Raw genomic sequence first — 20670 nt, forward strand, 5'->3', positions numbered from 1 at the left:
AGAAATCTGACTGAGCAAGTGAAGGAGACATACCAGCTACTACAGCAGCATGAGTCATGAGGGAAGTTATGGTGGAGCAGCCAATAACTTACAAAGGAGCAAGCCCCTCAAACACACCATGGAACTATAAATGCACTTAATCTCTTCATTTTCATTTTCCCCCATCTCTTCTTATGCCTTAAATTCCTTTATATTCTTTTTAAAAAAATAATTTTCACAAAAGTTATTGTCACCTTTAGTCCTCATCCAGGAAAATTATGCATAGTGTGGAGATGGAGGTAGGGGATAGGCAAAGTTAGGGAAGTCTTGGAAAGGAAATGAATCTGGATATTTATCAAGCATGTAGGAGTTGCCACCTTTTTAGATGCCACCCAGCAGTAAGACATGAGGTCAGTCAGGTATGTGGACCAACATGAAGCTTAATATCTGGTTCTTTGGTATGAGCAGACCTTTGGGGGCAAGGGGGCAACTGTAAACCTAGCCAGGTTTAGCAGAGGAGAGCAGTTTATCTAATAAATTTTAGAATTCCCACTCATTGTTTGGCTCAGTATAAACAAGATTTTCCCATAGGAATACTAACACATTCTTTGAAAGAGAATATAATTCTGTCAAGTACCAAAAAAGTCGTCTCAAAATTCTATGCATCTTGACTGAGTATAGGACAAAGGGATAGGAGACCATTATTTTGCCAAGTTATGTTGGATATTGTAGCTACTTGGACTTATTTTAAACCCATTAGAATGCTTTTTCAATGAAATATCTTAATTAAGAGTATCTGAAGTACTTATGAGGTCCTACTGCTCAAAAAATGTTCTAGAAGAGTTTGAATTTGTGTCTTACTGTGTCTTAGTCTCTCTGTCTCATCATTCTGTTAAGGGAAGGAGCAGTAAAGGACTGCCCTCAACACACTGGTTGAATGTGAGCTCAAGAGTCTAGAGACATATGCAGTACTTTTCAGTTTCTGTCACTTCCCAATAATTCTAACCCTATTAGAATTTACTTCTGAACTTGTGTTTTTTCCAAAGGAACCAGTAGAAATGGGAATGCTCATTGATTTCATTGAAACTTTGATATTAATCATTGTTCTGAAAGAAAAATAAAGTTCTTTCAGTAATAAACAGTGTTTGTCTCTCAGAAAAGAATTATGAAAATTTACTTATGACACTTCAGCTTCTTCAATGAGGCATCAGACAGGTCACAGTATGTTCCATTCCAGTAAATGCTAAAGTGAAAAGAGAGATGTTAAGATATTACACTCTGTTTCCTTACTTTTCCCATCAACTACTATGAAGAGGGGCCACACTCATTTCCCATTTACATCTCAGCCCACAGTCTGACTTCTCCCCCAACCCCTCTAAAACACACTTACCAGCATTAGGGGAATGTTCACTAATCCATGCCACGTACTCTCTCCTTCATTGTCAAATCCCATGTGAACATGATTCAGTCATATTGCACTTCTATATCTTCATACTATTCATATTATCTTTTAAAATGTATTCCTCCTTGGCTTCCTGACCAGTCTGTCCTAGAATGGAAAAAAAAAGGAAATTAATGTTCCTGTAAAAAGAGGGAAATAAGAGCATTTGTGTTTAGGTTGGGTCCCCCTGGAAGCCATGAAACAGGGCACATGGTTGTCTAACTTGGCGAGAACTGAATGGCCCAAGTGTCACCTGATCTGAAGATACCTGATCTAAAGGACATGTCAGGGAGCAATAGCACGTGAATTAGCCTGGCTGGACAGTTTTATTATGACCACTGTATGTTGCATAGTGACTGATCAGCCTAATTAGATCCTGTGGTAATTTTGAATAAGAGACAGAGACCCAGTAAAGTGGAACAGAAGCAAAAAGAAACAGTGAAGAAGTAACAGAAGCCATGTGACAGCAGAAACAATGATACATTGAGAGGTAGGCAGCCATAAGAGTGGTGCTTATAAGCTCCACTCGTTGTGAGCTGAACAGGGAGAAGTACCCACTTGTCTGCTATGGTGGTTCCAGCACTTCCCCACTTCTCCATATATCCTCCAATAGTCCCTATTAGGAAGACTTGAGTTTCTTTTCCTCAAAACATGGAAGAACCAAATTCCATCCCTATTCCATATGTATTTCACAAAATTGCACCATCATTAGACTCATCCCAGGATTGCGGTAAGTCTGGGAAATGTTTTATTTTCAGTTTAAACTTTTAAAGGGCAAAGTCCTTCACGATCCTGCTTCATCTCCAGTATCCTTCTTTGCCAAGTCCTCTCACTGGTCCTCGTGAACAGAGGTTATTCTTCTTATCTGTCTATAATATCTCAACTGGAATATGGATGCTCAAGACTCTGTGCCTCTGTATTTACTGCTTCATGGACCTGAAATGACCTTGAAAAAGGAGGCCTTTTCCGCCTTAAATATTCACATTCTTTAAAACCTAATTAAGATATCAATGAAGACTTCTTTGACATCTATCTCTTTCACTGGCCCCTAGCAGACAGATAAGTGTCTCATCTCTGTGCTTTCCTGGCAGTGCGCAAATTTATCACATTGTTTTAGAGTCTATTTACTTGTCATTCTTTCTCATTAGACTGAACTACATGACTACGATCCTAAGTAGTTCATCCTCATGTGGCCCTGCTTGGTGCATAGAAGGTGTGTGAAAAATTAATATATTTATTGGAGGAAAGCTGGTTCAGTTCCAGGAAGCCCTCAAGGAGCCAGGGTGGTAGAGTGGAAAGAAATGTGTGGACAAGTTCTAGATCAGATTGTATTTTTTTAAATTAAGGTGTAATTCACATAAAATGAATTGTGTTAAAATGGACAATTCAATGTCATTTCATACATTCTTAGCATTGTGCAACCACCATCTCTTTATGTCATCACCCCAAAGAAAAACCCCGTACCCATTGAGCAGTTACTCCCTATTTCCTGCTCCCCACCCCCAGTTCCTTGCAACTACCACTCTGCTTTCTGTCTCTATGGTTTACCTATTCCGGGTATTTTATATAAATGGAATCATACAACATGTGACCGTTTGTGTCTAGCTTCTTTGTGACTTAGCATAATGTTGCTTTGCAGCATAGATCAATCTCCATTTCCTTTTTGTGGCGGAATAATATTCCATTGTATTTATATATCACAATTTATCCATTCATCCCTTGATGGGTATGAATCTTTCTACCTTTGGGGAATAGTGCTGCTATGAACATGCATGTACATTCTTTTGAGTACCTCTTTTCAGTTCTTGAGCATGTATACCTCGGAGTGGAATTGCTGGGTCATATGCAATTCTATGTTAAGCTTTTGAGGAACTGCCATCCACAGCAACTGTACCATTTTATATTCTCTCTAGCAATGCACAGCCGTTCCAATTTCTCTGTACCCCCCACAAAACTTATTTTTCCATTAAAAAAATTATACAGGAGACCCATGTTCGATTCCCAGTCCATACATTTCCCCCCCAAAAAACAAGCAAAACCAAAAACAAACAAAATAAATTCAACAGATGTGCTGCAATAATGGGATACTCACATGAAGAAATAATGAAATGTGATCCCACAATACAGCATACAAAAAACAAAGTAAAACAAAAAATATAGCCATTCTAGTGTTTATGAAGTGGCATCTCTCTGTGGTTTGAATTGCCTAACTGATGATATTATCATTTCATATTTTTTTGGCCATTTGTATATCGTTTTTGGAGAAATGTCTATTCAAGACCTTTGCCCATTTTTATTTGGGCTTTATCTTTTTATTGTTGAGTTGAAAGAATTCTTTATATAGTCTGGAAACCAGACCCTTGTAAGATAATGATTTGCAAATACTTTTTCCCATTCTACAGGTTGTATTTTCACTTTCTTGATATTGTCCTTTGATGCTCAGGTTTTACATTTTGATGAATTTGATGAAGTCTGTTTTTTCATTTGTTACTTATGCTTTTTGTGTCATATTTAAGAGTCCATTACCAGATCTAATCATGGAGATTTACCCATATGTTTTCTTCTAAGAGTTTACAGTTTTAGCTCTCATATTTAGGTCACTGACCCATTTTGAATTAGGTCAGTTGTTTTATATGGTGTGAGGTATGGCCCCACATCATTCTCTAGCATATGGCACACTAATTAGTTGTATAATCACAAAGTGGTTGGGTGTGAAAGGGTCCAGCCAAGTATCTTCTCTATTCCTTTGCAGTGTTATGAATGCATTACAGGACTGGCCCTGGCACTTGCTCCCACTTAAACCTCATTCTCATTTCACCAGAGGCCAGCATTATTAGGCAAGCATTATATAGCTGGTGATAGGGGCACTGGTGCCACTGTTGGTGCTTAACTTTGTGAAATGGAAAAGGGACATGTTGTTTAATATTACACAGCCTACATTTTAACAATCATGGTGTAGGTAACATAGATCATGAGTCCAAGGTAAATCCACATAAAGTTCTAATTTAAAATATATACTACTATGTTCAGTGAAAGAAGCTTGAGAGACAAACTTCTTCAGGCTATATTCAAGACAGTGTTCATGGTCTGCTTTATTGTATTTCAAATTCAAAGACAATAGAAGACAGTTTGTAAAACTGCTTTTATTTGACCTGCAAGTATACCAGATTTGAGCTAATATATCTGGGTTTAGGTAAAACTCTCTAAATAGATCATATTATAAAACAAAGTTTGGTAACCATTTGTTATATGCTTCTCATCTATATCAATAAACTTTAATCATTGGCATAACTTTGTTATTGCTGGAAAGATTTCTGATTTTTGACAGTTAGCAACAGCTTGAAATAGAAAATATATCTATATTCTTAACAAGTGATTTTTTAAAACAACAAATCCATACTTAGTCACTTGTCCTTTAAAAGAAACATATCCAACAGAGCAAAAATCAGGAGTATCCAACATAAACACAAGTCATCTGGTTATTTCAAAGACAGATTTATTTTGCAGGAATCTACTTTCTGGCAAAGAACACATGACTTCTCCCTAACACCCCATCGAGAGTTATTCATGAGTCAGATATAAGGATTTGGTTAAATTCTTTTGACAGTTCCTTGACATGTTTGCTTCTCACCCCAACAATTACAGGCCCTATCTGAGGCCTGAAGGCCATAGCTGGTCTCCTGATATGTCCCCTTATCCTGTCTTGCCCCAGACCCTCATCCTTCCTCCATATTTTTGGGAGTTACGGTTCTGAACCCCATATCTCCATTGCCTGTTTAGAAAGTCCAAAAGCCTTGGCCTACACAAGACTTGCACCACTGACCATTGCTTTCCTTTCCAACTCTTCTCTCACCACCCCTCCCCTCTGCTCTAGCCTCTGAATCACTTACAGTTTTCCTGAATGTCCCATGTAGTGTTATGTAAGCTTCTCTTTCTATCTTTTTAAGCAACTAAGTGAACGAAGTACAAGAAACCAAACAAAAACCTTCCTTCCCCCTTAAGAAGTTTAATAAATCCTAGTGCTGCTGAACATTTGATAAATAAAACCTTCCTTCCAGCTCCCTCTTTCCAGAAGCAGTGGAACACATCAGGAGTTAAGATCATCTCATACTGTACCTCAGCCTCATCCCTAGCATTGCCTACTTCAAATAGACTCCTCTGATCCTTCCGGCACATGTAATTGCTTCTCAACCTGTATTTCCATAGCACTGTATACACCCTATTATAAGTAGTTAATAATAATATAATACTGATTCTAGACCTTGAAATGGCAGCAGGTCAGTGCTAGCATATAATGAGCACTCTATAATGAGCATTCTACAAATGAATGATGGATTGAATCTTGCTTTAACTTTATGAATATTAATTCCTAATTCCTATTAAGTCATATTAATTCCAATCTTAAGAACTTCCTGGGAATTTAAGGAGGGATCATTATCTTTGAACTCAGACTTAACATCGGACAGTGGTTTTTTTGCTGCCTACAATACTAAAGCCTACAAAATGGTATTATTTATAAGGATACCATATTAAAAAATTACTGTAATTGCTACAAGAGTAATATACAATAAGTGATAAACCACTAACACAATGGAGTCACATAGTGGCTGCCTTTATGTGTTAAGACTTCAGATTATTTTAAATGGGTAGACTAGTAATGTCAATGTTTTCATTATTTAAAATATTTAAATAATTAGACAGTGTAATGTGCTAAATAAAGTTTAATTATCATTAAATTCCAACTAAATTCATTTATTGTGGATAAGTTAGTAGTGATAAAACATTAATAACACTAAAATATGCTTCTTTAATGTGTTCTGATTGGGCCACTAACTGACAGCCTATCCATTGTCTTATGTGACTCACTGTTTTGTGACTGCTAGTTTTAAAGCTTGTAGATTAATGTTTAGAATTTGGTTATCTTGCAGAGTATCTGAATGTTTGTTTTAACATTGCCACATCTCAACTCTGATTTTTTAACAACCTTGGTGTAATCAATTTACATGTTTGATGGTACTAAGACCTTTAGAAATTATTTCAAATAGTTATGTCCTTCAGTCCTACTTGTTTTGGTTTTATACATTGCTGTGGCATCCTTCCTTTAAGGAAATAAACTATACTTAGAAATGAAATGAAAAGCCTGAATACAAGACAAATCTGAGGGGTTTTTTTAAACTAATACAGTACATTAGCAAATGCTTTAAAATATAGGTCATTCAATGCTATATATATACAAGTTATAGCACAGATCCGAGGACTTAACAATTGGACTGAACTTGCTTTTACATTCACTTCTACAGATGTTCTATAATAACTACACTAATACCATAATAAAGACTCAAAGCAAACTTAATTTGGCTTTCATCAGTATGTGTGAATATGGATATCTGCATCTTTATTTGATGCACACACACCAAATACCCAAGTTACTTCAATCCTATATCCACTTACCTCTTAGAGTGGCAGAAAAAAATAATGAATGCCAGGCTTCCTAATAAATAAAGTCAAATCGAATTGTTCAAGTGATACTATAGTATCTATTTCTGGAGGAAACCATAGAAGATTTCTATAGTTTCTTAGGTTACTTTAAACCTCACCTTTATTAATACTGTATTCAAGTAATGAAGACAAAATATTCTTGAACTCTGGGGATTATATAAAATACATGAATAGAAGATAGTTATTTTTTCTTTTTGCTAATCATCAAACATTTTCATTGAATGAGAAAAATTCTTTGCGTTTAATACAGTATTTTTTAAATGAAACAGGATAAATTTACAATAAAGATGGTGTTTTCATTCATAAGTCTTCTAATCTTTAAATACCAGCCTAACAGAGAAGAACAATGATTACAGGAGAGAAAAATAACACAAATGATCTCCTATGGCCATCATGTCAGAGGGCCAGTTGACTTAAATACTGAACTCTGTCACAAGTTGTCATGCTTCCAAAGCATGGAATGTGATTTAAAACTGAACTGCCTGAAAGCCTTTTGTACTTGGGCTTACACAGTAAGCACTTTGCGTGATTCTTAATCACATTTTTATCCAAAACACAGTGTTACAGGTCACATTTTTTCAACAATGCTTGTCCTGATTTGTGCTCTATAAATATGAACATATTTACACTCAGAATCTACACACAGACACAGGGGTATGAAGTTAGCCCACCATCCACAGACAGAACGGAATAAAAATTGCAGGAATGGTGGCATACGATGCCAAGCCCAGACAAACTATAGATGCCAATCCCAAGACTGCTGAAGCAAGAACACTTCTCTGATCACGAATAATTATCTTCACATTCTCACAAAACTGAAAAATAAAATTAAAGAACATTAGAAAAGGTGGGCAAACCTAAGGAGAATCACAAAAAACAAATAGTAAAGTACAGTTTTCCCAGGTACATTCTATCTACCGAAAGAACTAGAATTTCCCCTATGATGTATGAAAGAATGTAAGATGTTACAGGCCAGTTTCTTGATTCCACAACCCACAATAGCCATTCAAATTCATTCTTCCTAGATGATGCTTAGGCAACTTTGTTAATAATGGCAGCAGCCTTCGTAAATGTAGAAAATAATTTAACCACATCAAATTTATTCAGGATTAAAGGTTTAAAACAACACTAATCTGCTTATCAATAAAAGAGCAAAAAGGTCTCCAATGTTGAAAAGATAGAATCTTGCCTATTATTATTAGTGAATTCAATTCCTCCAATTCATTCAAAAAGTTGGTGGTACCAGTAACTTTCTTATAGGTCTCAAAGTGTAAAGGCACAGAAAGTCTTTTTTGTGGTTATAGTACATTCACTGCCTTAATTAAACAAAGTCATCAATTATTTAACACCTGTTTGGCTGCTGAAAATAAATAATATGGCCCCTTATCCTGAGGAAATCGTTCTTCTAATATGTGTAATTTTTTTCTTAGAAAAATAATTTTACTTGGAAGTTGATGGTCTATGTTGAGTCCTGGTGTCACTTCTTATTAATTGTGTGACCTCAAGCAAATCATTCAACCTCTCCATACTACCATCTCCTTCCCATCCATTCAAATACTAAGGTTGTGAGGATCAAATGAGATATTTTATGTAAAAGAATGCTGAATTCTTCCACATGCTGTAAAAATTTAAGGTATTATAAAAGCTTATTACTGCTACATCTGCCCACAATTATCCCTACCTCATCACTGCCACTTCCAGAATTTGGCAATTAATTGTTCCATTTTTATTTTGAGTTTTGCCATTCATAGTAGTTATAAACTATTCTAAATATGACATTGTACATGCTTTAGGGGTCCCTACACTGGCTTATATAATATTGAACAATTTCTTAATGGACACAACAAACAAGTCCAACATATATTAGTACATTATCTTGACAATAAAAATAAGGTCATCTCTATTCACACTTTTATGTGAGATCTAAACAAACATGATCCATCCTTTCAGCTATCCAGATGTTGGTTTATTTATATAACAGACATATGCCTTTCTTTTTTTAAATTAACAACAAGGCATTGAGTAACACGTACACAATCTTAGAGTGGTGAGTATCAAACTGAATGAAGTGTTCAGAACAGTGAGGAAGAGGCTTGGCCAGTAATGGGAAAATATGCATTTGGGTAAATGAGTAAGTTGACTTGATACAGCTGTGCTTGTTCTACCTTATTCCCAATATTTTGTTAATTAAGGCAAACAGAGAGTCATTGTGGACTTTTTTCCCCTCACAAGCAGGTTTTTCAAGGAGCATCTTATTTCAAATGTCCTGTTCTTGTTCATTGGCCACTGTCCCCAGAGACATCTCCAGTGGTGCTCAACAGTGTTGGAAATGTCCGGCTTCTCAAGAAGGTGTTAAGTAGCCTGGGAGGCACTTTTGTGAGCACTGAATTCCCCCCAGATAAAGAGGTATTTGCATTCATTTTGGCAATGAAAGGCTGTATTAACAAAGCAAAAATATAGTAGGAAAAATAGAAGGAATAGCTATAATTAGCATTTAGAGGGATTTATGGTTTACAAAATACTGACAGATTATCAACAGCAATATAGAAATTCCTTAATTTTATGATTTCTAAGCTTGCAAAAGAATAGATTATCACAAAGAAGTAAAAGGTAAAATTTTCTATTCATTTTCAAATTAATTGCAGTATTTTCCTGAGGAGAGTGTTTCTGAGAGTTTTTACAAACTCAAATTTATGTTTTAGAGAAAAACTTGAACTTTCACACTAAGTAGATAATAGATTTGTGTGTGTGAACTCAATAATTAAATGAAGAATCAAATAATTCCTTATGTTTCTGAAGAGCAGAAACCAGACCTCCTTCAGAATTAATGGCCTGCTTGTCTCAGGGCATGTTCAAAAAAACTGTTCTTAGAATTGGAAAATTTGGGATGGGATTTTTTCCCCCCTAGAAATCTACTCTGTGGCCAAATTGTTTGTTAGACCATTCAAAGTAAAGACAAAAACTCAGTTTCACAGGAGATGCTATGCAGCAAAAGCAATTAAAACACTTCTCTACTTCTGTAAAACCTGTCAAAGCCTTCAAAGATGAAAAACTCCAACTAGTTATTTATGCAGATTAAATATTTTACCACCTTAAAAAAAGCACTTGTACTGTTTTTCTGTTCAAATATATAATACAGTGCTGTATGTGTTCCATGAAAGGGTAACTCCTAATTACCAGATAGAAATACTGTTTTTCCTTAGAGAAATGATTTGCTTGGTCCCTAAGTAAATCTGACGTGTTTCCTTTTGTACACTTTTGGAGCCAGTGTTTGTAAATGTGGTAAAGTTCATTTCTAAGCCGGCCTGAACTATAGAGCTGTGATTCTTGAATCATTGCAGTGTTCTGTGTTTTTATTTTACTTGGAAAAGATGCAAGATCCTTCCTAGATTGAATCTGTTGTGGGTCTATAAAATCTAAATGGAGTTTCATACACTGATGTATAAAAGCATAACACTTCCACCCTCTGCCCCAGAGGAGAAAGATGGATTTTCCAATGAGTCAAAAAATTAATCAAGATGTGCAGCAATTAAAAGTTGGCTAGACTCTTTTTTTTGTAAAAAAATAAACATGAAGACTAACACTGAAGCTCATTATGTGATTTACCTAGGTTTCTACCTATGAAGAGTGAACACTAACAATGCCTCTGAACAACTGCAGTGAACGCTGAAAAAGCTTCCAATTACAAATGAAGTCTCGGGCTTTAAATGTTAACTATCTCCAAAAGTTAAGCAGTTTCAAAAGGATATACAAATCTTTTTTCTTTGGATTTGTGGCTAATTTAATCTTAAATTCTAATACTGTCTTTTAAAGTTCTCTTAAAAATTATCTTCCAAAATTTAATGGCTCTTCCTGAAAATCAACTGTTTTGATTTCTGGGAAACCCAGAAACAAATCTAAACCCACCTTTGGGGCTAAAGAGTAAAAGGATGCTTAACAAGGAGGAAGTCTAGATGGGGATTCAAACCAGCACAGAAAAAAGTTCAGGTCTCAGGGAAACGATCTCTCTGAAGCACAGCTTCAGGAATAAGGGACCAGGAAGGTCCTTATTGGGAAACCTGATAGTTTTACATTACTCAATGAGAATTCACTCTACAGTTTGGAGGAGGAAAACCACAAGCTTCCTTATTTTAAAGGCAGAGCAATTTGTACATAGTATTACAGATTAAATAAATATGTACTCCAAACATCTTCCTTTCAATTGTAATTCTTGGGAAGAAAAAAAAGGTGCAAGCACACGGCGACAGAATTCCTGTGATCCCGAGTCACCTGCCCTTTGTCACCTGAACTACATTGTGGGTAGGCACTCAGATGAGCTCTGTAAGCGCTCTGAAATCACTCGGAGTGGTACTGCATAGCCAAGCATTTCGACGTATCCTGCAAAGCACATTTCCGTTTATTTATTTTGTTTAACCTCCCTTAGACGCACCAAAGCTTTCGTTGCTTGATCTAGAATTTTAAAAATGGTATAGAAAGGGAAGGGAAGGTGGCCAGGAAGAAGATAGCTGGTTCCCCCGGCTGCGGGATGGGGCTGGGGGGATGGGAGAGACCAGAGGGGAGGGCGCTTCCCTAAAGAGTCCACCTCCCCCTAGGGTCACAAGTACCTTGTCCGCCTGGGGGCTAAAGGGGGTGCCGTATCTGCAGTAGGTCACGAAGTGCTCGCAGTTGTTCCACAGGAGGCTGTAGGACGTCATGCCCAGCCTTTTCTCCGCCCTCCGCGCCACCTCTTCATTGACCAGCGCCTTCTTCTCCAGGAACTCGTCCAGGTGATTGACAAGGATGTCGGCTCCATAGGCGAAGTCCTCCACGGTGTCCACGCGAATGCTGGCCACCTTGCCAATGACGCCCAAGATGAGACGCTTGTTAGAAACGACCTTCTGCGTGAGCCCCTTGTCGTCAGTCAGGGCCAGGAGGATGTCGGGCATCAGATGGGCGACGCGGTTGTCGCCCAGGTAGATACCATAGTGGGTCAGATGGGTCCGGGGCACCTCCAGCACGTCGCCGCGGAGGAAAGACTTGATCTCGGAGAAACCGCTCCTCTTCTCGTCCTCGCCTCCGGCGGCGCCCGAACCGAAGAGCCTGAGGTTGGACATGAAGAACAGCTTCTCCAGCAGTAGGGACGCCACCTCCAGCACTGAGTTCTTCATCCTGCAAGGGACAGCGAGCCTTGGGTGAGCTGCCGCCGCGAGGGCAAGAGCCAGGCCGGGCCAGGTTGAACTCGCGGAACCGAGGCGCTGCGCGGCTGCACACCTGCAGCCCGGGGCCAACCGGGACGGCGGCTGTCGAGGAGGGAGGAAGAGACGGGAGGGAATGAAGTCTAGTGACTGGCTCGGACGCGCCTTGCTGGGCACCGACGGGAATGAGGGGCCCGCGACAGCCGAACACCAGGACGGAGGGAACCCGCACAGCGACAACCGGGGCGAAAAGCACACCTGCGAGACGCGGGCGCGCAGGGCCGCACGCGGTGCTCGGGACGCCGCCTTCTCCGCCGTTCTTTTATCGCCGTCGAGGGGGGCGGGGCCGAGTGCCGTCACAGACCCGAGGAGCGCGCTGATTGGGCGCGGGCTGCGAGCGCTCGACTGTCGGCTCCTGGGAAGGAGGCGGGCCACCTCCGCGCTCCGGGCCGTCTGCAAGGTGACCCTTTCCCCCCTCGGGCTATCTCTTGCACTCCAGACCTAAGCATTTCCGGCTTTTAACCGACCTATTTAGGGGAGTCGAGACTGAAGGCGTGCCTGCGCGAAAGGTCTTCCACCTGCAGGCCAGCAGTGTGATCCCGGAGCTTCGGGGTCTTTTTCGGTAGAAGCTCCCTCCGAGCGGGGCTTCTGACCATGCAGTCCTCCCTCCAAACGGATGGATACCCAGCGACCTTTCTGCGACTTATGCGAGCCGCGAGAGCTTCCTAAGCCCCTTGCCTTTAAATTCCAAGAATCCCGCTTTCCTTCTAAGGCGCGCGGTTGCACTGTCCGCGCGCCCGGGCACAGCGACCTGTGGCCGTTGAGCGCGCGGCTCCCAACGGTCATCACGAACAAAACGACGAAGCCCACAACGACAGCCTGGAAAACAGGATTAATGTCAAGTGTGTCAGGCTTCAGGGTCATATTCAGTCGGCTTCGGTTCACCCGTAGTGACGTTGCCGTTTTCCTGTGAAACGCCACGTCCCGGAGGTGGCCAAGGAAAGCAGAACGCTTGGAGGGAGGCTGGCGTCAAGGACCGCGCGCACCCGGACCGCCGCGTTTTGCGGTCCTTTCCCAGCGCCTGCAGCGCGACCCAGGTGCACCCGCGAGGGTGGTCCGGGGTGGGGGGTGTCAGCTGGGTGAGGGGAGCTGCTGACACGTCGGCCGGGCGGGCCTCGCACGCGGTCTCCAGACCCTGCGCTGCGCTCCACGCTCATGCATTATGTAAATGCTTAAATTCCGCGGACAAAGGCCACAATGGAGAGCCCCGGCCGGCTCCACAAAGCCGCCCAGTCCGGGGCTAATAGGCTTCTTGGCGGCGCAGATTCTCCGCTCGCCTGGGGGGAGGGGGCCCGCTGCGGATGATGGATGAAGGGACATTCATCTTACCTGGAAGATGAACGGGACCATGGGGACTGGGCGGGGAGGGGCTGGCTCCCCATCCTCCTCGGAGGCCCGGGTTTTGCTCCCACCCGCCGTCTGCCATATAAACCCTGTCCTCGTCGCCCGCCTTGCCGGTGACTTTTGTTGTTTTCCCCAAACAATCCTGCATCACATTATAGTCCCAGCGGAGAGGAAACCCCAATTCCCACAAACGAAAATCGAAAGAGCAAAGTGGGGAAGGGGAAGGAGGTGGTGAACGCGGCAGTTTAGAAAAATAATTATTCTGCAGTCTCTAACCCCACGCCCCCAAGTTTGAAGAACTGCGCCGAGGTAGCAATCTGCTGAAACTAATCACACATCTCCGCAGAGACGCTGGTTAGATTCCCATAGCTCACCGGCGCAGCACGATTCTTTAAAATCCTGGGGAGTCTGTGGAAAGAAATGTTTCAAGGTCTGATCCGGACCTCGACGTGTAAATGTCGACGGCCCAACCGAGGTCGGACTCTCAAGCTCATTCGGGAGCCTCCAGTGACAGGGGCCAAATGGCACGGGGAGTTCAAAGGGGCCTTGGTAATTAGCTATTTCCGTCTCTGATAGTCACTAGCGCGGCTTATAAATGCATGTGACTGTCTCCACCCAGGGAACCTGAGAGGGACAAAAGCAGAGAGCAACGCCTCACAGCTTCGCAGGAAACTCACTTAGAGCGAAAATATTAAGAAGATAGCACCTATAACCCCACCCACGCACCCAATAACCGCATCACCAAGCCGTTTTGGGAGAGGGAGGCAGTGCAAAGCCGATAGCCATTCGACATTTTAAAATTTCTTTCCCGGTAGGGTTATTTTGGGGGGCCACCTCGGAGAAGGAATCATTTTTCAAGGAAAGGAGATGTGGTCGATCCGAGGAGGCATGGATCGGTGTACGCTGCTCAGGATGCAGGCATTTGGCTGTCTTTGGGGGAGGGTACGGAATTTCTTGAAGATTATTATTTTTGCCTTTGACAGCTCCTAATTTTTAAGGGAATTTTGTGCCATTAAGTACATTTCTCTTTCGCAATGAAACAGTCCAAAATCAGTCTTTTTCCTGCCGATTCTGCTGGGATTCAGTATCCACAACTCGAAGGCAGCGGAGAAGCATCTTCATTGTCTCGTTTTCTGAAGTCCCCCCCCCCTCCCCCAAGAGCCCTATTATCCAGAGGCATTAGGGACGATTAGGCCGCTTTTCAGCTGAGAAATTGTCGCATCGAATGAGCCGTTTCGGTCAGGACTTCTTGCCTCCCCTACTCATACAACTGTAAGCCTTGCAAAAAGGCAGCTTGCCCTCGATGTTCTCGAAGTTGCACGTATTTCCGTGGCGAGGCGGTCACTTTTTGAGGGCTCTCTAGAGGCAGACTTCACAAAATACGTTTCCACACTAATAAGCTCACACTTTACCTAATGCTCTCCTTCCTGCATCAGTTTTAGCTAAAGAAGGGGAAGATGACCGCTGTTAAGAGGAGAAAAGGCCTACGAAAAACCTAACATTGGAAAGTTCTAAACCAGAAACTCTCCTTTTGGAGAAAAGAGAATGCTCCGGTTGCTCGAAAATCTAGGGACATTCAATGACGGGTTCGATGTGCAAACGCTCAGATGCACGGGAATGGGTTCCCGGCGTATGGCGGGGCCATTTCCAAACAGCCGAGGCTTTCCTAGTTCACAGGTAGACTTCGCAGAGCGGGCAACCTCACTACCGGCTTTCCCCAACCGCACAAGGACGACGAAGGCAATCGAGTCCCCACCTGCGGACCCGGGCTCCGGCTCCGCGCGCTCCCAGGTAAAGGCCGGGCTCCGACCTTTACCAGCTGCGCAGGCCAAAACACCGTCCATTCTCAGGGCAAAGGTGGTTGAGATTGGGGCCAAGCTGCAGGGCAGCGCTTCAGGTTGCGGGCCCTGACCTCAGCGCGGGTCTGTCGGAGAAACCGATTCTTTCTCTCAGGAATAGCCTGGGTAGGGACAGGGCAGAGCCTACGGCCGTGGGAGGCGATTGGACTTCCCACCTGTCGGCGCCCCTTAACCTCAGAGGCCTCCTTGTTCTTCAGAGAAGATTTTGGAATGAAAGATATGACAGTATCAGTAATAATAATCATAGCCTGTGTCTATTATGTTTTCCTGTGTGGTAGGCGCCAAACTAAGCATTTTCTCATTTAATCCTGGCAACAACTCTGTGAAATAGCATCTCCATTTTACACAGGAAAATATTGAGGCTTATAACTTTGCCTGGGTCCACTGCTAATGTGTGACTCAAGATTCAATCCTAAATTTCCTTGCCCCCAGGTCTTAAACATATCACTGGAGAAGACCTGACCTTCCATCAGTCCATCTGCCTATTCCATCCTCAGTTGTGGAGCACCTGCCATATGCCAGGTGCTGTGTCCACCTCTGGGAGTTCAATAAAATACCTAACACTAAACAGATCCCACACTCTTTCTTTGCAATTCAGACCTCATTCCCCCTGTTCTTAGGGCCATAAAGTCCAAGTTTTAACATCAGTTATTTTACTGGGGGAATAAAAAAGGATTGGTTAAGATTCTGCGTTAATAGTATGCTCTCACCAGTAAGGCTTCAACCTCAGTAGCCACATCGTTCTGCGCATATTTAGACACATAAATCTGAGGCAGGGGAATTCATTGTCTTGCCCATCAGCACTGAGCTTGCTAGAAGAGTCTGCAGCAGAACTCAGATCCAACGTTCCAGGCTTTATTTCATAGGGCTTCTTTCCCCTCAGCCCTAAGCCTGATAAATACCATTGTCTAAATTTCCTGTGTTTTCCTTCTTGACCTCCTTTAGGATTATTTTGTTCTTCTTTTAAGATTTTTTTTTCTAATTACTAAATCATGGTGCTCAAAAATATTGATAATCATAACATTTGTTTTTCTTCTCAAGCTCTCCATCTATCTTCAGTTTGTTTACATATGCTCAGGTCTGCTCTGTGGACACCAGCAGGAACCTTTACTAGTAAACTCTTCCTAAGGAAGTGGAGAGAATAAAGATTTGTTTGTGAAGTAGCCTCTGGAAGCAGAGAAAAAAGAGCAGACACCTTTACATGAGCCTCTTAACTCTGTGCTACAAGAAGTGTTAGGTCGATAGGAATCATTTACCCCCTGGGAGGAAATTTTCCCCAGCTTCCTTCCTGGTTGGGTAACACCTTATATGAAGGCCTCAATGCTGGCGTTTTTCTTTAAAAAGATTAAAGGCTGTAGCCCAGACACACAGGAGTTCGTTGTTTTTTATTTATTTATTTTTTGCCAACTATAAGAATATTGAGCAAAATAAAGAATTTACATTTAGTATTAGGAAGAATCATAATCTAAATGACTATAGCTTAATATAAACAGCAGGTTGAGGCAGCTGTGCTGGAGAGGAAGGAGCCAGAAATCCTGAGTTGAAGGCCTAATGGTGCCATTCATAGCTCAATGGCCTCAGAAACGTCGTTTGCCATCTCTGAGCCTCAATTTCCTCTCTGTAAAATGAGAGTATTTCAGAAGGCCATTATGAGGATTAAATAGGATGAAATATGTTGCAACACTGAATGCAACTTCATAGTGTTGTACATCACCTAATATACTATTAGCATTATTCTTCATAGAAATGAAAGTAAAGCGGGGGGGGGGGGGTTTCCCTCTCTGCTTTGAGAGCACAGTCATCCAAGAATATAGTGTAGACAGAAAGGACATCCTCTTATCTCATGGACCCCTCCTAATATAACTCAGCACTGAGCCACAGGGGTGAGCAGAAAGTAGGCACATAAGGCTTTATGTTGTTGCGTGAAAAGACAAAAGACCTGAGAACACCTAGTCAGTAGGCAGCCAGCACAAGAAGACATGAAAGTTTTCACACAGCCGTGCTCTTCCACCTGCTCACTGCCCAGTGAAGTCATTTCTAATTCATCAAAACAAAGCAAAAAGTATTGTTTGTTTGAAAATGCCCTCACAAAGTACAAGAATGCCAAATGTCCATTTTAGAAATGATAAAGGGATATAATACCAAGGAATGACTAAACATTTTGAGATGCCCACAGTATATGAGGCAAATGTATACATAAAACATTGTACTTTCTAATATATGTGGCAAACCATGTTACTTCTTTATAAATTCATCTTGATTTGGGTGCACGGGTGGTTCAGTGGTAGAATGCGCACCTTCCATGAGGGAGACCCGGGTGTGATGCCTGGACCATACACCCCCTCAAAAAAAAAATTCGTCTTGTTTACTTTTGATTCTAATTTGTCTGTATGAGGCAATAGTACATACGTGGATATTAGGTGACCTGGGATTGCTAAAAGCGTAAAACAAATAATAGCCTTTGGGTATATATTCAAAAGACAGTTACAGTCCTCCTGAATTCATATAGGAAATGTACAGGAAATATCAGGAATTACTATCCCCCAAACAGTAATAATATTGAGCAATACTAAGTGCCACTGCTAATTTATCATTTAGCAGTGATAAATACCATAATGCTAATTACACGTCAAAGTCCTCATTAAATGTGTAGATGTTCTAGTTTGAAAGCAGCCAGAATGCAATATACCAGAAACAGAATGACTTTTAAAAAGAGGAATTTATTAAGTTGCAACTTTACAGTCCTAAGGCCGTGAAAATGTCCAAATTAAAGCATCAATAAGAGGTTATCTCCACTCAAGAGAGGCCGGTGAAGTTTGGGGTTTCTCTCTTAGCTTGGGAGGGCACATTAGACATCTACTAGTTTCTCTCCCAGCTTCTTGTTTCATGAAGCTCTCCCGGGGGCATCTTCCTTCTTCATCTCCAGAGGTCTCTGGCTACATGGGCTCTGTTGGTCCTGGTGGCTCTGAAGCTTTTTCCAAATTCCCTCTTAAAGGGCTCCAATAAGCAACCCCGCCTTGAATGGGTAGAAACACAAGCTCCATGGAAACCATATCAAAAGTTCCCACCCACAATTGGGTGGGTCACATCTCCATGGGAACAATCCGAAAAGTCTTACCCAGCAATATTGAATGAGGATTAAAGGACATGGCTTTTCCGGGATACATGATTGCTTCAAACGGGCACAGTAGTCACCCTAAGGATACAATGACAGATGACTGAACGCAGGATTTTCTCTCTCACTACCAGGCCAAGCTTTTGACACTCATACTTAATGGTGAAGAGTAAGTAACCAAACTGACCACATTGCCACTCCCAGGATTCGTGGTCAGCCTCCCTCCACAGGCCCCTACCAATAAAAGTCCTTGTCTCAGGAGAGGCAGTGGAGGGCCACTGTGGAGTCAGGCTGAAAGGTTTGGCCAGACTTGGGTACCCTCAAAATCGTTATTAGAATTCCTACATTGTTATTAGAGCCCAGAAAATTGTCACAACCTACTTTGTGGAGCTAAGTAAATTAAGCCTTTAATACCATGGTCCATCCAACTATAGAAGGGGCAATGTTATCCATTACCTCCCCTGCTGATGAATCTCTTTGTCTGTATACCTCCCGAACTTCCTGTGACAGCTACCAATGGCCATCTTGCACACCTCACTCCCAAATCAAATTCAAGTTGATACAGTCTATACTTCCTGTTTTGTTTCCTTCAATGATGGCTCTACCTGCATTTAATTTTTACTTCTGTTGAAAGGTCTTAGTGCAGGGACTGGATTTTCTTATATGTATTTTATGGCTATACCATTTTATTTTCAAATGACAGCTTACAGTTTTTTGTTTTATGTTTTTTTAATAAAGTGACAGTTATAATTTATCTGTGTTTTGCTTTATAGATTAAGTGGTAGAAATCATGAAGGTTTTTCTCTAACTTGTTTGTAAACCCTCCAAAGTAGAATGTCTAGTAGAGGCTTATTGTTTTTTTCAGAAAACCAAGTTCACAAAGAATGAACTAAATTAAGAATTATTGATATATAGAAAAAGATTCATAGTCACAAATTATTTTAACAATGTACTTCATGAAAAATGTGACTTGTCAAAGCTCAGTTTTGTAGCAGTATTGTCTAGAAGCACGCTTTGCTCAAAAACAAGTATTTGTTAGTGTTCTGAGTTCACAGTGGACATTCAAGAAAATTCCTATTTAAAATTGTATCTAATAATTATAATATTAATTGAAAGTTGTACTTATTTGGATTAGTTAAGAATTTTAAATCTGTTAGCCAATATTTCAGAATTATTGCTATTTCAGGGTTGTTTTACCTTAGGTAAAGAGTCATTTTCTGAGTGACTTTTCAAGTCTCTTCCGACTTTAAACATCTGTGCATCTTAGAGGACAAAAACCAATACATTTTAGCACTTTTCCCCCAGCCAAATGTCAAATTTATGAATGAAATTGCAAAATAAGTCATAAAACAGTAAAATAATAGCATAGAGTTTATTTAACTATTTCTAAATTGTAGATTATCTATTGGGAACTATTTTGTATTAATAAAATATGTCCATAATTGTATGGCTAAATAGATTCTATAAAACATACTGAGTTATGTTTTGTCTAATCCTTAATAAACATATGTTTACTGCTCCCAAATAAAGACAAATTGGCAGGCTAGGACAGCACACTTTAAACGAAAACAGTTTGAAGCACTGGTTAAGCATTTCTGTGCACCAAACTGCCTGGGTTCCTAGCTCTGTGACTTTGAACAAGTTACTTAACACCTCTGGTCTGTTATCTCCTCTTAGAACTAAGGATGATGATAAAAATAACTACCTCATAAATTTGTGTCAGATTAAGTAAATTTATATATATATATAGTTTAAGAGCAAGACCTAATAACAACTCAAGAAATAATAGCTATGCAATATTTTTCATTCTGGACCACATTTAGCAAGCTATTGATTTCCATAACTCTCACATGCATTTTCAAGAGGTGGTAACGATACATAGAGCAGTAGAAAATTCTGTAAATGGGGATGCAAAATTCTAATCACTAATCTATTTCAACAATTAATTTATTGAGTACTTAATCTCAGGTCCTGTATGGGCACTCAGAAATATAATAATGAATGAAATACACTCCTCTCCCTAATGGAACATTTAGCCTGGTAGGGAGGATACAGACATAAATTTCCACAATTTTCAGGGACGTGCTGAAATAGCAGCATGCATTAAGGGCTTTGGGACACTGATGGGGGAGTAATTAATTCTAACTGGAGCAGTGAAAGTGGGAAAAGGGCTCATACCCAAGCTGAACCCTGAAGGAG

At 40.9% G+C, this 20670-nt stretch overlaps 1 protein-coding gene across 4 annotated transcripts; it reads right to left on the reverse strand.

Annotated features, from left to right (window-relative positions):
- Window positions 1-547: 547 nt before the first annotated feature.
- Window positions 548-12430, reverse strand: LRAT (lecithin retinol acyltransferase). Of its 4 annotated transcripts, XR_013167463.1 has the most exons (4): window positions 12352-12430; window positions 11524-12067; window positions 1370-1528; window positions 551-1222 (listed from the first exon to the last, which is right to left on the reverse strand). XR_013167463.1 is itself a non-coding variant. In XM_077139736.1 (3 exons), exons 2-3 carry the CDS (start codon window positions 12064-12066, stop codon window positions 7582-7584), a joined length of 696 nt encoding a protein of 231 aa, XP_076995851.1. In that variant the 5' UTR covers window position 12067; window positions 12170-12345; the 3' UTR covers window positions 2954-7581. The 4 variants fall into 4 exon arrangements, 2 of the variants coding, with proteins under 2 accessions (XP_076995851.1, XP_076995850.1); XR_013167464.1 differs by lacking the exon at window positions 11524-12067 and having other exon boundaries at window positions 548-1222; window positions 12352-12407; XM_077139736.1 differs by lacking the exons at window positions 551-1222; window positions 1370-1528; window positions 12352-12430 and adding exons at window positions 2954-7734; window positions 12170-12345.
- Window positions 12431-20670: the final 8240 nt, after the last annotated feature.

The sequence above is a fragment of the Tamandua tetradactyla genome, chromosome 22, assembly GCF_023851605.1.
Source record: "Tamandua tetradactyla isolate mTamTet1 chromosome 22, mTamTet1.pri, whole genome shotgun sequence".
Lineage (NCBI taxonomy): Eukaryota > Metazoa > Chordata > Mammalia > Pilosa > Myrmecophagidae > Tamandua > Tamandua tetradactyla.

Excerpts from the sequence above, each read along its gene's own strand:
- LRAT (XM_077139736.1), bottom strand. The coding sequence starts at position 12,066 with ATGAAGAACTCAGTGCTGGAGGTGGCGTCCCTACTGCTGGAGAAGCTG. Across the intron at positions 7,735-11,523 it reads TTAGCCCCCAGGCGGACAAG|TTTTGTGAGAATGTGAAGAT; the intron begins GTACTTGTGACC and ends TTTATTTTTCAG.